Source organism: Salmo salar, chromosome ssa01, assembly GCF_905237065.1.
Source record: "Salmo salar chromosome ssa01, Ssal_v3.1, whole genome shotgun sequence".
NCBI lineage: Eukaryota > Metazoa > Chordata > Actinopteri > Salmoniformes > Salmonidae > Salmo > Salmo salar.
The window spans coordinates 76,338,343-76,355,312 of record NC_059442.1 but is presented as its reverse complement, the minus strand read 5'-3'; the positions used below and the strand labels follow the sequence as shown (position 1 = coordinate 76,355,312).

Genomic DNA, 16,970 nt, shown 5'->3' with positions numbered 1-16,970 from the left:
TTTTCACAATTTCTGACATTTAATCCTAGTAAAAATTCCCTGTCTTAGGTCAGTTAGGATCACCACTTTATTTTAAGAATGTGAAATGTCAGAATAATAGTAGAGAGAATGATTTATTTCAGCTTTTATTTCTTTCATCACATTCCCAATGGGTCAGAAGTTTACATACTGTACACTCAATTAGTATTTGGTAGCATTGCCTTTAAATTGTTTAACTTGGGTCAAATGTTTCGGGTAGCCTTCCACAAGCTTCCCACAATAAGTTGGGTGAATTTTGGCCCATTCCTCCTGACAGAGCTGGTGTAACTGAGTCAGGTTTGTAGGCCTCCTTGCTCGCACATGCTTTTTCAATTCTGCCCACACATTTTCTATGGGATTGAGGTCAGGGCTTTGTGATGGCCACTCCAATACCTTGACTTTGTTGTCCTTAAGCCATTTTGCCACAACTTTGGAAGTATGCTTGGGGTCGTTGTCCATTTGGAAGACCAATTTGCGACCAAGCTTTAACTTCCTGACTGATGTCTTGAGATGTTGCTTCAATATATACACATAATTTTCCATCCTCATGATGCCATCTATTTTGTGAAGTGCACCAGTCCCTCTTGCAGCAAAGCACCCCCACAACATGATGCTGCCACCCCCGTGCTTCACGGTTGGGATGTTGTTCTATGGCTTGCAAGCCTCCCCCTTTTTCCTCGAAACATGATGATGGTCATTATAGCCAAACAGTATTAATTTTGTTTCATCAGACCAGAGGACATTTCTCCAAAAAGTGTGATCTTTGTCCCCATGTGCAGTTGCAAACCGTGGTCTGGCTTTTTTACGGAGGTTTTGGAGCAGTGGCTTCTTCCTTGCTGAGTGGCCTTTCAGGTTATGTCAATATAGGACTTGTTTTACTGTACCTGTTTCCTCCAGCATCTTCACAAGGTCCTTTGCTGTTGTTCTGGGATTGATTTGCACTTTTCACACCAAAGTACGTTCATCTGTAGGAGACAGAACGTGTCTCCTTCCTGAGCGGTATGACGGCTGCATGGTCCCATGTTGTTTATACTTGCATACTATTGTTTGTGCAGATGAACGTGGTACCTTCAGGCATTTGGAAATTGCTCCCAAGGATGAACCAGACTTGTGGAGGTCTACCATTTTTTTTCTGAGGCCTTGGTTGATTTCTTTTGATTTTCCCATGATGTCAAGCAAAGAGGCACTGAGTTTGAAGGTAGGCCTTGAAATACATCCACAGGTACACCTCCAATTGACTCAAATGATGTCAATTAGCGTAACAGAAGCTTCTAAAGCCATGACATAATTTTCTGAAATTTTCCAAGATGTTTTAAGGAACAGTCAACTTAGTGTATGTAATCTTCTGACCCACTGGAATTGTGATACAGTGAATTATAAGTGAAATAATCTGTCTGTAAACAATTGTTGGAAAACTTTCTTGTGTCATGCACAAAGTAGACCAACTTGCCAAAACTATAGTTTGTTAACAAGAAATTTGTGGAGTGGTTGAAAAACAAGTTTTAATGACTCCAACCTAAGTGAATGTAAACTTTCGACTTCATCTGTATATATTTATAAAAGAATACCTCATGATATGCTATAGACCATACTATTTACGAAGAGTTTATCTGTATATTTTTTTCCTTCATACTCTCTTCTGCCTTAGTGAAGCAAAATGCTAGGATTACCCTGACTGGTCTCTGCCTGGGGTCTCCAAATCACTAAGTCCGCCCCTAAACTCAGGCATTGTCTCTGCAACAGACATTGTCCCGCTGTGTGTGTGTGTGTGTGTGTGTGTGTGTGTGTGTGTGTGTGGCATTGTCTTTCACAATTCTGCTTACAGAAGATCTCACACGATTCCGGGAGAGAATACAATAGGCTCGTAATACTGTCATACAGAAGTAATGTAATATGGAACCTGTCCTTTGTGTCTGATTAATCTCAATGCTAGTCACTGGGAAGTAAAAAAACCTGAAGAAAGATAGGATTTCAATCCTAGTATAAGAAAAAGAAAGTAAATTCACATTGTCATCACAAGACTTAACTTTGCCCATGCTCTACCAAGGTTTTCCAGCAACGTAGTGTAATACATATAAAACGTATAAGCAGAGGAGGTTGGTGGCACCTTAATTGGGGAGCAAAGGCTCGTGATAATGGCTGGAGTGGAGTAAATGTAACTTCCATGTGTTTGATGCCATTCCATCCGCTCCGTTCCAACCATTAGTATGAGCCGTCCTCCCCTCAGCAGCCTCCACTGCATATAAGGGTGGTTTTCCGTACTAAACTAACAAACAGTAGAGATTTTACCTTGGAAGTGCTTCTTAGTCCAGGGAAATCGGCCCATAGAGAGGCACTTGTTATTGATAAGTCGCTAGATAACCTGTTAGGGCTAGGGGGCAGTATTGACACGGCTGGATAAAAAACGTACCCGATTTAATCTGGTTACTACTCCTGCCCAGTAACTAGAATATGCATATAATTATTGGCTTTGGATAGAAAACACTCCAAAGTTTCTAAAACTGTTTGAATGGTGTCTGTGAGTATAACAGAACTCAAATGGCAGGTCAAAACCTGAGAGATTCCTTTACAGGAAGTGGCCTGTCTGACCATTTATTGTCTTTCTTTGACATCTCATTCAATTACAAAGGATCTCTGCGGTAACGTGACACTTCCCACGGCTCCAATAGGCTCTCAGAGCCCGGGAAAAACCTGAATGTCGTCATTCTAGCCCCAGGCTGAAACACATTATCGCCTTTCTCAAGTGGCCGATCAAGGGACTGTGGGCTTAGGCGCATGCACTGGCCACCCCCGTCTTTGTGTTTTTTCCTCTGTTTGCCGAAAAGGAGATTCCCGGTCGGAATATTATCGCTTTTTTATGAGATAAATTGCATAAAAATTGATTTTAAACAGCGGTTGACATGCTTCGAGGTACGGTATTGGAATATTTAGAAATGTTTTGTCACGAATTGCGACATGCGCGACCCTGATTTACCATTTCGGATAGTGTCTGGGACGCACGAACAAAACATCGCTATTCGGATATAACGATGGATTATTTTGGACCAAACCAACATTTGTTATTGAAGTAGCAGTCCTGGGAGTGCATTCTGACGAAGACAACAAAAGGTAATCAAACTTTTATAATAGTAAATCTGATTTTGGTGAAGGCTAAACTTGCCGGGTGTCTAAATAGCTAGCCCTGTGATGGCTGGGCTATGTACTTAGAATATTGCAAAATGTGCTTTCACCAAAAAGCAATTTTAAAATCGGACATATCGAGTGCATAGAGGAGTTCTGTATCTATAATTCTTAAAATAATTGTTATGCTTTTTGTGAACGTTTATCGTGAGTAATTTAGTAAATTGTTAGTAAATTCCCCGGAAGTTTGCGGGGGGTATGCTAGTTCTGAACGTCACATGCTAATGTAAAAAGCTGTTTTTTGATATAAATATGAACTGGATTGAACAAAACATGCATGTATTGTATAACATAATGTCCTAGGGTTGTCATCTGATGAAGATCATCAAAGGTTAGTGCTGCATTTAGCTGTCTTCTGGGTTTTTGTGACATTATATGCTAGCTTGAAAAATGGGTGTCTGATTATTTCTGGCTGGGTACTCTGCTGACATAATCTAATGTTTTGCTTTCGTTGTAAAGCCTTTTTGAAATCGGACAGTGTGGTTAGATTAACGAGAGTCTTGTCTTTAAATAGCTGTAAAATAGTCATATGTTTGAGAAATTGAAGTAATAGGATTTGTAAGGTATTTGAAAATCGCGCCACTGGATTACACTGGCTGTTACGTAGGTGGGACGATTACGTCCCGCCTAGCCCATAGAGGATAAGGAGCTACACAGTACACTCTGTTAATAAAAAGTGATTATTAAGAACCTAAAAGGAGAATCCTTTTTGGTTCCCTTTCCACATATGGTTCTACAGTGCCTTGCAAAAGTATTCACCCCCTTGGCATTTTTACTATTTTGTTGCATTACAACATGCAATTTAAATAGATTTTTATTTGTATTTATGTAATGAACATACACAAAATAGTGCAAAATGGTGAAGTGAAATGAAAAAAATTGTTTCCAAAAATTCGAAACAATTAAATACGCAAAAGTGGTGTGTGCATATGTATTTTCAGAAGTCACATAATTAGTTAGATTGCACACAGGTGGACTTTACTTAAGTGTCACATGATCTGTCACATGACCTCAGTGTGTGTGTTGTGTGTGTGTGTGTGTGTGTGTGTGTGTGTGTGTGTGTGTATATATATATATATACACACACACACACACACACACACACACACACTGAGGTCATATATATATATACTGCTCAAAAAAATAAAGGGAACACTAAAATAACACATCCTAGATCTGAATGAATGAAATAATCTTATTAAATACTTTTTTCTTTACATAGTTGAATGTGCTGACAACAAAATCACACAAAATAATCAATGGAAATCCAATTTATCAACCCATGGAGGTCTGGATTTGGAGTCACACTCAAAATTAAAGTGGAAAACCACACTACAGGCTGATCCAACTTTGATGTAATGTCCTTCAAACAAGTCAAAATGAGGCTCAGTAGTGTGTGTGGCCTCCACGTGCCTGTATCACCTCCCTACAACGCCTGGGCATGCTCCTGATGAGGTGGCAGATGGTTCCTGAGGGATCTCCTCCCAGACCTGGACTAAAGCATTCGCCAACTCCTGGACAGTCTGTGGTGCAATGTGGCGTTGGTGGATGGAGCGAGACATGATGTCCCAGATGTGCTCAATTGGATTCAGGTCTGGGGAACGGGCGGGCCAGTCCATAGCATCAATGCCTTCCTCTTGCAGGAACTGCTGACACACTCCAGCCACATGAGGTCTAGCATTGTCTTGCATTAGGAGGAACCCAGGGCCAACCGCACCAGCATATGGTCTCACAAGGGGTCTGAGGATCTCATCTCGGTACCTAATGGCAGTCAGGCTACCTCTGGCGAGCACATGGAGGGCTGTGCGGCCCCCCCAAAGAAATGCCACCCCACACCATGACTGACCCACCGCCAAACCGGTCATGCTGGAGGATGATGCAGGCAGCAGAACGTTCTCCACGGCGTCTCCAGACTGTCACGTCTGTCACATGTGCTCAGTGTGAACCTGCTTTCATCTGTGAAGAGCACAGGGCGCCAGTGGCGAATTTGCCAATCTTGGTATTCTCTGGCAAATGCCGTCCTGCACGGTGTTGGGCTGTAAGCACTACCCCCACCTGTGGACGTCGGGCCCTCATGGAGTCTGTTTCTGACCGTTTGAGCAGACACATGCACATTTGTGGCCTGCTGGAGGTCATTTTGCAGGGCTCTGGCAGTGCTTCTCCTGCTCCCCCTTGCACAAAGACGGAGGTAGCGGTCCTGCTGCTGGGTTGTTGCCCTCCTATGGCCTCCTCCACGTCTCCTGATGTACTGGCCTGTCTCCTGGTAGCACCTCCATGCTCTGGACACTACGCTGACAGACACAGCAAACCTTCTTGCCACAGCTCACATTGATGTGCCATCCTGGATGAGCTGCACTACCTGAGCCACTTGTGTGGGTTGCAGACTCCGTCTCATGCTACCACTAGAGTTAAAGCACCGCCAGCATTCAAAAGTGACCAAAACATCAGCCAGGAAGCATAGGAACTGAGAAGTGGTCTGTGGTTACCACCTGCAGAACCACTCCTTTATTGGGGGTGTCTTGCTAATTGCCTATAATTTCCACCTGTTGTCTATTCCATTTGCACAACAGCATGTGACATTTATTGTCAATCAGTGTTGCTTCCTAAGTGGACAGTTTGATTTCACAGAAGTGTGATTGACTTGGAGTTACATTGTGTTGTTTAAGTGTTCCCTTTATTTTTTTGAGCAGTATGTATGTATGTATGTATGTATGTATGTATGTATGTATGTATGTATGTATGTATGTATGTATGTATGTATGTATGTATGTATGTATGTATGTATGTATGTATGTATGTATATATATATATATACCTGTTCTGAAAGGCACCAGTCTCCAACACCACTAAGCAAGGGGCACCACCAAGCAAGCGGCATCATGAAGACCAAGGAGCTCTCCAAACAGGCCAGGGACAAAGTTGTGGAGAAGTACAGATCAGGGTTGGGTTATAAAAAAATATCAGAAACTTTGAACATCCCACGGAGCACCATTAAATCCATTATTAAGAAATGGAAAGAATGTGGCACCACAACAAACCTGCCAAGAGAGGGCTGCCTACCAAAACTCACAGACCAGGCAAGGAGGGCATTAATCAGAGGCAACAAAGAGACCAAAGATAACCCAGAAGGAGCTGCAAAGCTCCACAGCGGAGATTGAATTATTTGTCCGTAGGACCGCATTAAGTCATACACTCCACAGAGCTGGGCTTTATGGAAGAGAGGCCAGAAAGAAATAAGCAAACAAGTTTGGTGTTTACCAAAAGGCATGTGGGAGACTCCCCAAACATATGGAAGAAGGTAATCTGGTCAGATGAGACTAAAATTGAGCTTGTCTGGCACAAACCCAACACCTCTCATCCCCCGAGAACACCATCCCTACAGTGAAGCATGGTGATAGCAGCATCATGCTGTGGGGGATGTATTTCATCGCAGGGACGGTGAAACTGGTCAGAATTGAAGGAATGATGGATGGTGCTAAATACGGGGAAATTCTTGAGGGAAACCTGTTTCAGTCTTCCAGAGATTTGAGACTGGGACGGAGGGTTAGTAGTTATACACGCTCAAGTTTTCATATTTTTGGTCTTATTTCTTGTTTGTTTCACAATAAAACGTATTTTGCATCTTCAAAGTTGTAGGCATGTTGTGTAAATCAAATGATACAAACCCTACAAAAATCCATTTTAATTCCAGGTTGTAAGGCAACAAAATATGAAAAATGCAAAGGGTGGTGAATACTTTTGCAATCAATCCACTGTACATGAAAACCAAAATGATTATACCAGGTACAAATAAGGGTTATTTTATGGGACAGCCAACCTTTTTCTAAGAGTGTACATTTATTGTTGATGACTAAGTGTGTGAGTGCTCAGCCACAGTTGCAGATAAGAATCTTCTTAATACAAATGAAACAAAATATACCAGCTGCTAGTACCTTCACGAGGTGAAGAAATCAGACATTTCTTGTCCACAAGTCTTCTCTTTCCAGGAATCAGGATAGAAAATGTTGATCTAGCATCAGATTCCCCCTGTCCATGTGATGTTATTTGTTGTGAACAAAAGGCTAAACTGATCCTGAAAGAATTGCCACACTGGGGGAACCTTTCCAGTTCAAAAAGGTTCCTTGAGGAACCCCTCTGAAAAGGGTATTTGACGAATCCCTCTTGTAAAGGTATTATTTTTACATTTTTAATAATATATTGTAGAGGTGGCAGCCTATCAGAAGATTGGAGGTGTGGCTTATTGGAGGTGTGACTTTCATATATGTATTTTTGGCCACCCGTTAGAGTAAATGTAATTTCTGTTCATCATGTTTAAGCTTGTACACTGCAAATTAAAATCTTCCTTAAATATGTATGCATATTACATATTCTAATATAATATTAATAATACTAACATTGCTGATTACTTAAAGTAATAAAGTGGTAACTATTCCAACTTATTTTTTTTTTTGGCACAGGCTTTTGAGGAACTCAGTGTTCAACCTTAACATGTGATGACAATACAACAGAACAGATGAACCGGAATGACATTTACTCCACGGGTGGCCTAAAAATATACATCTGAAAGCCACTTTCATTTTGAATTTCAATGTTCTAGCATGTCTACCTACATGCCATTTGTTGGGAGAGTTGTCTGTCTGAAAAGGACCCTCCCCGGGAACATTTTGTTTTTCCCTTTTAGAATTTAACAAGACAGTCTGTGTGGGAATCATGACCTTAGGCACTGCGGTTACCTGTTGGTCGGGTTTCTGAGACTAAGCCCAGCCTTCAGTCTTTATCATTGAGTCTGTGCCTCAGGAATTTTTTATTTATTTTTGAAATATTGTTTTAGGACTATCATTTCCTCCACCAGGCTAGATGGATGTCATATGGTACAATCTGTTTGTCTCCCCTCTTTCCGTAGGCGTAGGCTATTGGTTACACTCAAGACAAGGTTGTTTTTAGTTATCTAAGTTTGTCAGTGTCATTTCGTAAATTTTTGTGGTATTAAAAAATATTACAAATGTCTCCATGTAATGTGTTTAGAAAAGGCAAACATTTTCCTGGACCTCCTAAAATTGACCCCTGGGGCTGAGCCTCGAATGTGCCTCTATTCAGAATGGTCTTTTTAAATTTGTGAGTTCAATTAACTTTTAAGTTGTAAGTTAAATTAACATATTAGGCTGCAGTGACTAGGACTACTGTTACCGAATGTAGGCTAGAGAGCCTGCAGGTCCCGACAGAGATCATTGCGGCGGTCAGACAACTTTTTTTTGTCCAGCTGATTATTTGGAAATTGTCTTTCTACTTTGTATGCTGTAGCCTAGGCCAACCAATTGTATTAAATGCACATCTGTCGCGTTATTCGCCCTCATCATTGGCTTCATGTTCTGTAGTCTACCTCTCCTTGCCTAGTTGGGCATGCAAGATCAAGTGCACCTATGTGTGTGGTCTCAATACAATAGAGTAGGCTGCCTATGCATGGGCGGAGAATCACGTGGCAGTTATCTTTCCAAGGAAATTGACTTAAATATAATTTGTAGTGATGAGTCGTTCGCGAACGAGTCGGGCTCTTGTAGGTGAACGTTAGCAGCCGACTCCCATATCAGAAGAGCCGAATCTATTTATAAAAAAATAAAGATATGAATAATCAAAAGATTTTCATGAATAGAATTAACTAATTCAAAGAACGAAAAAATAAGTAAAATAATATAGGCTTAAATGCTCAAGCGCACACATTCGTTCTGACTGTCTGCTCAGACTAACAGCCTCACCTGTTGTTCCTGTCAATCAGACACGCAGTGTCAACCAATGAACCAAAGATGCATGAGGGAGGGCCGAGCCAACTCACTCACAGTCACACACTTAGCAGCCGAGGAGAGAGAGGAAGGACAGCTGTGAAAACAACCGCTGGAAAATGATTCGGAAGCACAGTAGCATTTGGATGCATTTTAATAATGTAGACAATGTTAGAGCACAGTGTAGAATTTGCCAAAACTAAATCTCATATAAAGCCGGTTCTACGCACAACCTACAGCGGCATATGCGAACTGTGCACCCAATTATGAAGCTAGCTGTAGTGGAGCTTCGAGAAACTAGCAGGCCTGCTAGTGATAGTGGTGGAGCCAGCACCTCCACATGTGGAGATGTATCCACTCAGTCAAGTAGGCCTACTCCGCTACCCACAGCAACAGTCTTCTATGGACCAGTTTATGCCAAAGTCTGTGTCTGTAGCAGAACAAGGCCAAATTGATATTGCATTGGCTAAAATGATTGCCACCGATTTCTAGCCAATTATAGCAATAGTCTAAATCCAATGTACACAATTTCAAGCAGGAAAACCCTTTCAAAATCACTTATTCCACAACTGTACGAGAGCACACAGGCTTCAGTGTGGGAAAGAGTCCAAAAAGCTACTTCAGTTTGTCTTACCACTGACTGCTGGACATCAAGGGTAACCACTTCTTACGTGTCGGTTACATGTCACTTCATTGAAGATTTTTCGATGTCTAGCTGTCTTCTGGACTGCTTTGAGTTCAGCTACAGATACACCTCAGAGAACTTGGCAGAGGAACTGTTGAGAGTGGCCAGAGAATGGAAAGTAGATGGAAAAGTGGTCTGTTGTGTTAGCGACAATGCAGCTAACATAACCAAAGCCATTAAAATGTTAAAATGGACCCATCATCCATGTCTTGCCCACACAATCAACCTGATTGTAAGAGATGCTCTGAAGGTGATGAAGCCCACTGTGGACAAAGTGAAAGCAGCTGTGGAATACTTCCAGATGGGGATGCCTAAGGGATGCCTAAGCTGAGGCCTAAACAAGACTGCACTACAAGGTGGAATTCAACATTTTATATGTTGAAGCGGTTTCTTGAGTCAACGGATGCCATCATCTCTACCCTGGCCATTGTCAATGCACCTGTTGATGCTCTGACCCAAGAGGAATGGGAGGTGGTGGTGGAGGTGTGCAGAGTCCTGGAACCCTTTGAGCAGGTCACTGTGGAGATCAGTGGAGAGAGGTACAGTAAGCAGTTATAACTACATCATTATTTAATCCAGTATTATATATGTATATGAGCAGTAGATGAGAATATAGTATCAGGAGACAAAACATGAACCTGAACTAATAAGTTACTCTCTTTTCAGCTATGTGACAGTCTCAAAAAGGATACTCCTGTGTAAGGGTCTGCGACGAATCACAGCCAGCCGCCAGAGACAAGCAAATGTATCCACATGACGTGACAGAGTTGATGGACACCCTATGTTCATCATTGGACAGAAAGTTCCACAGAATGGAGTATAATCACGTGCTATCAGAAACCGCTGCAATTGACCTCAGGTTTAAGAAGTTAGCCTTCAGTGATGCCAGAGCGATTGATGAGGCTCTTCAAAGAACAACCTCAGCCGCAGGGAGGGACAGCCCCAACAGTCAGCTGGCTCAGGCACCAGGGCAACAGGAAGAAGAGGGATCAGATGGAGCAGAAGCACCAGCGGTAGTGCCACAAACGTCTGCTGTTTGGATGCTGTTTGACGAGAGAGCAACTGGGGATGCAGCACGAAGGAATCCCTCAACAGAAGCCATAATGGAGGTCCGGTCCTTTTTGGAGGAGCCCCTCCAAAGAAGAACAAGGCCTCTGTCTACCCACAGCTTACTAAAGTCATGACAGGGAGACTCTGCATAGTGGCCACATCCGTTCCCTCTGAGAGGGTCTTCTTGAAAACGGGACAAATAATTACTGACAGAAGAAACCGCATCAGCCCCTCAAGTGAGGCAGCTTGCATTTCTGAATGCAAATCTCTCATAAAAGAAAAATATGGTCAGCATTGCTGTGTGCTGCTGGTTATAACATGGCAATAAAGAAGAGAGAGAAAAGAGGGACCAGTTTAATGTTTTAAGTGGGATGCTGCAGTTTTGCACATTGTTATTTATTTTTCTTTGATAAGGTGCAATATTCTATTATTGTTCAGATTGTATTCGTTTTGAATTGTTACATTTATATGAACTTTGTTTATATACATTAAAAAAGTTATACTTTAAATGCAAATGTTTAATAGCATTCTTTTTCATAACAAACCAATGCATATTTAAATACATTGTGTTTAAGGTAGAGTATGATTTAATTAGAATTGTTTTAACACCATCATAGTCAAACTATCAAACTGTTTGACTTGAAAAAATACAAAACTTTTTTTTTAAGCAGCCAAAAGAGCCTGCTCTTTTTGGTGAGCTGAGCCGAACGAGCCGGCTCACTGAAAAGAGCCGGAATGTCCATCACTAATAATTTGGCTATAGTTTACTACAATGTCTTGTTAATGGAAAGAATTGGAGGGCGCTCAACTAACTTAAGGCCATGTGCAATAAAAACATATCATCATTGAAAAGGAAAAGGCGCAACGTGCGCATACCATTGTTCAGCGAGCGTTGCGCTTTTTCAATAAATATTGATTACCCATTTATTTGTCTCTGCCTGCAAATCGTTCCGCTCCTAAAATGTAGGCTATATGCTAAATGTAGCTCAAGAAACTGCAAGTGTCTGCTCTCTCTCCAACTCTGCTTTCTTTATGCTACATCTATCCTATTGGCTGATAGGCCTATAGCCATGTACCGATTGCCTAATATAATGGACCACGTGGGAATCTGGTCATTTAACCTTTTTTTCTTTTTCTTTAGGTTATTTTTGCACATCTTGATATTGCCTATAGGGCGTCAAATTGCTGGGACCATGGCTGGCAAGCGAACTGCTTCACATATGCCTAAAATAACATAGTGCATACCTGTAGCCTAGACCTCCTTATCACATTAGGAATGATATTTTATTGTTCCTCTGCAAATGCGACGATAAATGCATGCAATGGTTTATTATAAAGGTGAACTTTGACTCCCACCAACCATAACCATAGAAATAGAATTCCAAACATTGTGCAGTACGGCAAAACAAAATCTTAACTTTAATAATATAAATATTGCCTAACACATAATGCATTCAGGAGAAGAAGTTAATTACAAAGTGGCTTCAATATGGGTTATATACATAATAAGTGCTACTTGAAGTCACTATCAATTTCTTAGATGGCAAGGCATTTTAGGACACTGCTTGGGCTAACTGCTATAGACACTCAGACAAAGCAACAAAAAAATCGTGAAAATGTCATTGGATGCATTTGCACCATCATTACGATTTTGTTGGTGTTGGTACGGCCCATTATTTGATGGTTTAAGAAAGTTACATTTTGGTTCTGGATCTCAGACTATTCCTTTTTCTTCCTCTTCATCCTCAAACACCACCTCCTCAGCGGTGGCATCCTGGTACTGCTGGTACTCAGACACCAGGTCATTCATGTTGCTCTCGGCCTCGGTGAACTCCATCTCGTCCATTCCCTCTCCGGTGTACCAGTGCAGGAAAGCCTTGCGACGGAACATGGCGGTGAACTGCTCAGAGAGACGCTTGAACAGCTCCTGGATGGCTGTGCTGTTGCCTATGAAGGTGGCGGACATCTTGAGTCCAGGGGGTGGGATATTATACACCGCTGTCTTAATGTTGTTGGGGATCCAGTCCACAAAGTAGCTGCTGTTCTTGTTCTGAATAGCCAGCATCTGCTCGTCCACCTCCCTCATAGACATGTGACCCCGGAACACCATCGCTGCTGTGAGGTAGCGCCCGTTACGCGGGTCACAGGCTGCCATCATGTTCTTGGCGTCGAACGCCTGCTGGGTGAGTTCAGGCACGGTGAGGGCACAGTACTGCAGGCCCCCCCTGTTAGTGAGCGGGGCGAAGCCCGGTATGAAGAAGTGCAGGCGGGGGAAGGGTACCATGTTGACGGCCAGCTTGCGGAGGTCGGCGTTGAGCTGGCCTGGGAAACGAAGGCATGTGGTCACCCCGCTCATGGTGGCCGACACCAGGTGGTTGAGGTCTCCGTAGGTGGGTGTGGGGAGCTTGAGCTTGCGGAAGCAGATGTCGTAGATCGCCTCATTGTCGATGCAGAAAGTTTCGTCTGTATTATCTAGAAGCTGGTGAACAGAGAGGGTGGCATTGTAGGGCTCCACCACCGTTTCCGACACCTTAGGGGAGGGGACCACGCTGAAGGTGGCCATCATACGGTCGGGGTACTCCTCCTGGATCTTGTTGATGAGTAGGGTCCCCATGCCAGAGCCTGTGCCCCCGCCCAGGGAGTGGGTAAGCTGGAAGCCCTGGAGACAGTCACAGTTATCTGCCTCCTTCCTCACCACATCCATCACTGCTTCCACTAGCTCAGCTCCCTCCGTGTAGTGGCCCTTAGCCCAGTTGTTACCAGCTCCACTCTGACCTAGAGCATGGGGGGGAGATAAGGTAGTTTGTTATAAGGATAACTTAAGCTGGTTTATGGATGATTTAGGCAGCTATTAATGTACACAGTGAGCAAAATTGGTTTGGTGACATCATGACAAAGCAGAGACCCCCGCTGACCGAAGATGAAATTGTCCGGTTTAAAGAGCTGTCCTATGTGTCCACAGCGCACACTGTCCATGGTTCCTGGCTCCAGGTCCACTAGGATGGATCTGGGGACATACTTGGAGACTGGGGCGAGACAATCACACAGAGACAAGTGATTAGGGGAATGGACTGGATAAATGTGTACATTTCTGCATGAAATTCCCTAATACATTTTAGAACGCAATGAGAATTACTTTGATCACTGTTACTACACTAAACATTTGATTAATACACTAATGTAAATATGCAAGGGATGTTTACAGAGATTGACATAGAATGTTGACTCCTGTATTAAAGACACAGAGAGAGACTCACACGGGGATTCGTTGAAGTAGACACTGATCTTGTCCAGCTGAAGTTTTGAGTCGCCCACATAGTCCCCAGTGCAGTTGATTCCATGCTCCTCACTAATCACCTCCCAGAACTGGACAGAGAGCACACAGTCAAATCTAACCAAACATCACTGAAAAAGAATGATATTGATGATAGAAAGAGGGAGAACATGACAGTGATAGAGAGAGGGGGGGACTGAGTACTGAGGTTGAATTTGTATCTCTTTATATTATACATCACCTTTGCGCCGATCTGGTTGCCACACTGGCCAGCTTGAATGTAAACGATTTCTCGCATCCTTTCCTTTGTGCAATGTGTATTTATCCGCTTGCGGATGTCAGAGAGCCCTGATCCCAGTCTCACACCAAGGTAAAGTGTTTGGGATGTGTTGAATGGACTGTTGACCGGACAATTTATCTTCCACTTCTATTGGACGCCTGTGGGTTTGGCGTGTAGGACTGAGTGGGGTTGCATCCTGGAGCACGGCACTGACTTTAAAATCTATTGGTCTGCATTGTACTCACACAGAGCCTAGTGAGGGATTAGTAGTTAGCACCTGCAGAAGTATCGGACCAGAACCACCACTAGCTACCCCTCAACTGAACATTGTATACATAGTTCTCGTAGTCCTCTGTGACCCCTCGCAGTGTTAGCGACAGCTGCTAAATTCTGTGTTTGATTGTCAGTGTGAGTAAGCCTCCAACGCTAATTAGCCACGCAGTATGGGCTAGCCCGCTAACTTCCTGTCCTGCGAGCAATACAGCTGGATAAATTGGTGCTTTAGCAGAGGCCACCCTTTTCCCTATTTAGTGATCTACATGGGCCCTGGTCAAAAGTAGAGCACTATAAAGGGAATAGGGTTGCCATTTGGTATGCAGATGCTGTATGAAGCAGGCCCTAGGTACATAGGCTACTGCTGAAGCACTTTCAATAAATGATAGGGAAAATGTAATATTTTGTAATGTTCTTCACTTTAGGTCATAATGTGGATCTGACAGGAATCCCTCATAGTCAGATTTATGCAGGTACCAAGGAGGAAGGGGTAACAATGACAAATCCCAAATGGATCCCTCATCAAATCACATTTTATTTGTCACATGCGCCAAATTAACAGGTGTAGACCTTATCGTGAAATGCTTACTTACGAGCCATTCCCAACTAAAATTAAAATATAAAAAATAACACGAGGAATAAAATACACAAGAATTAAGCAATTTACAGGGAGTACCAGTACCATATCAATGTGCAGGGGTACAAGGTGTTTGATGTACATACTTTTTTACAGTACCAGTCAAAAGTTTGGACACACTCATTCCAGGTTTTTTTATTTTATTTTAACTTTTTTCTACGTTGTAGAATAATAGTGAAGACATCAAACCTATGAATTAACACATATGGAATCATGTAGTAACCAAAAAAGTGTTAAAACAAATCAAAATATATTTTGGATTCTAGATTCTTCAAAGTAGCCACCCTTTGCCTTGATGACAGCTTTGCACACTCTTGGCATTCTCTCAACCAGCTTCACCTGGAATGCTTTTCCAACTGTCTCGAAGGAGTGGAAAAGTGTACTTACTGTGAATCTTAAGATGAATGCACAAACTGTAAGTCTCTCTGGATAAGAGCGTCTGCTAAATGACTAAAATGTCAAATGTAATGACTAAAGTGACTGAAATGTAAAAGTGTAAAATAGTCCTGCTGTGTTAACACAACCTAACACATATCTTTATGAGATCCATCCCTGTGTGTTTGATCTTCTTCCTTTCCTACCACATCTGATCAATGGAGAGTTCTAAAAGATCCTGTTCTGTCGCTGTTACTTCACTCATTTGAAAACGGTACCCTTGGATCCTCTATTCTGTGCACATTTGTTATTATCAATGTTGTTTTCCCCTCAACTGCCAGTCATCCCAATTTTCTGAGAATGTGTTATCACACAGCTAATCTTGGGTTCACTAGGGGATTGCAGTGGTATGATTCCAACATATTTTGTTTTAGGAAAAAAACATATATATATTCTCCAGCAAAGTCATTTAAAATCATACCCAAACCATGTGCAGGCGAGCCACCACGCCCTGAACCCTGAACTCAAACAAAACAAGCATTTTAAATGTTCTTGTTTTGCTCTGCTAATATGGAGTTAAAACCTGTGCACAAAACCTGCCTTGAGGACCATTTTTAATTTACAGAACGGGGTAGGCCTACATGGAGGAATTTTGGGGAGGGACATGGTTTAAACATTTCAGTCTAGGGGAGGGTTTAGTGTTTTTATTTCAGTCTAGGGGAGTGTTTAGTGTTTTCATTTCAGCCTACGGGAGGTTTTAGTGTTTTTTTTATTTCAGCCTAGGGGAGGTTTTAGTGCGGATTTTTTCAGCCTAGGGGAGAATTTAGTGTTTTTATTTCAGTCTAGGGGTGGGTTTAGTGTTTTTATTTCAGTCTAGGGGAGGGTTTAGTGTTTTTATTTCAGCCTAGGGGAGGGTTTAGTGTTTTTATTTCAGCCTAGGGGAGGGTTTAGTGTTTTTATTTTAGTCTAGGGGAGGGTTTAGTGTTTTTATTTCAGTCCAGGGGAGGGTTTAGTGTTTTTATTTCAGTCTAGGGGAGGGTTTAGTGTTTTTATTTCAGTCTAGGGGAGGGTTTAGTGTTTTTATTTCAGTCTAGGGGAGGGTTTAATGTTTTTATTTGTCTAGGGGAGGGTTTAGTGTTTTTATTTTAGTCTAGGGGAGGGTTTAGTGTTTCTATTTCAGTCCAGGGGAGGGTTTAGTGTTTTTATTTCAGTCTAGGGGAGGGTTTAGTGTTTTTATTTCAGTCTAGGGGAGGGTTTAGTGTTTTTATTTCATTCCAGGGGAGGGTTTAGTGTTTTTATTTCAGTCTAGGGGAGGGTTTAGTGTTTTTATTTCAGTCCAGGGGAGGGTTTAGTGTTTTTATTTCAGTCTAGGGGAGGGTCTTGTAATTTGTAATTGATAAAAGTTAAATATTTCCAAATGT

General features: G+C 42.2%; 2 protein-coding genes across 4 annotated transcripts in view; one reads left to right on the top strand and one right to left on the bottom strand.

Moving 5' to 3' along the window:
* LOC106613040 (semaphorin-4G) overlaps positions 1-16,970 on the top strand; it is a 62,569-nt gene that overhangs the window by 26,171 nt on the left and 19,428 nt on the right. The gene's annotated exons all lie outside the window — the stretch shown is intronic.
* Positions 12,405-14,282, bottom strand: LOC106613051 (tubulin beta chain-like). Of its 2 annotated transcripts, none has more exons than XM_045722591.1 (3): positions 14,226-14,282; positions 13,968-14,076; positions 12,405-13,485 (listed from the first exon to the last, which is right to left on the bottom strand). In XM_045722591.1, the coding sequence occupies exons 1-3, from the start codon at positions 14,280-14,282 to the stop codon at positions 12,425-12,427; spliced, it is 1,227 nt and encodes a 408-aa protein (XP_045578547.1). In that variant the 3' UTR covers positions 12,405-12,424. The 2 variants fall into 2 exon arrangements, with proteins under 2 accessions (XP_045578547.1, XP_045578548.1); XM_045722592.1 differs by lacking the exon at positions 13,968-14,076 and adding an exon at positions 13,626-13,728.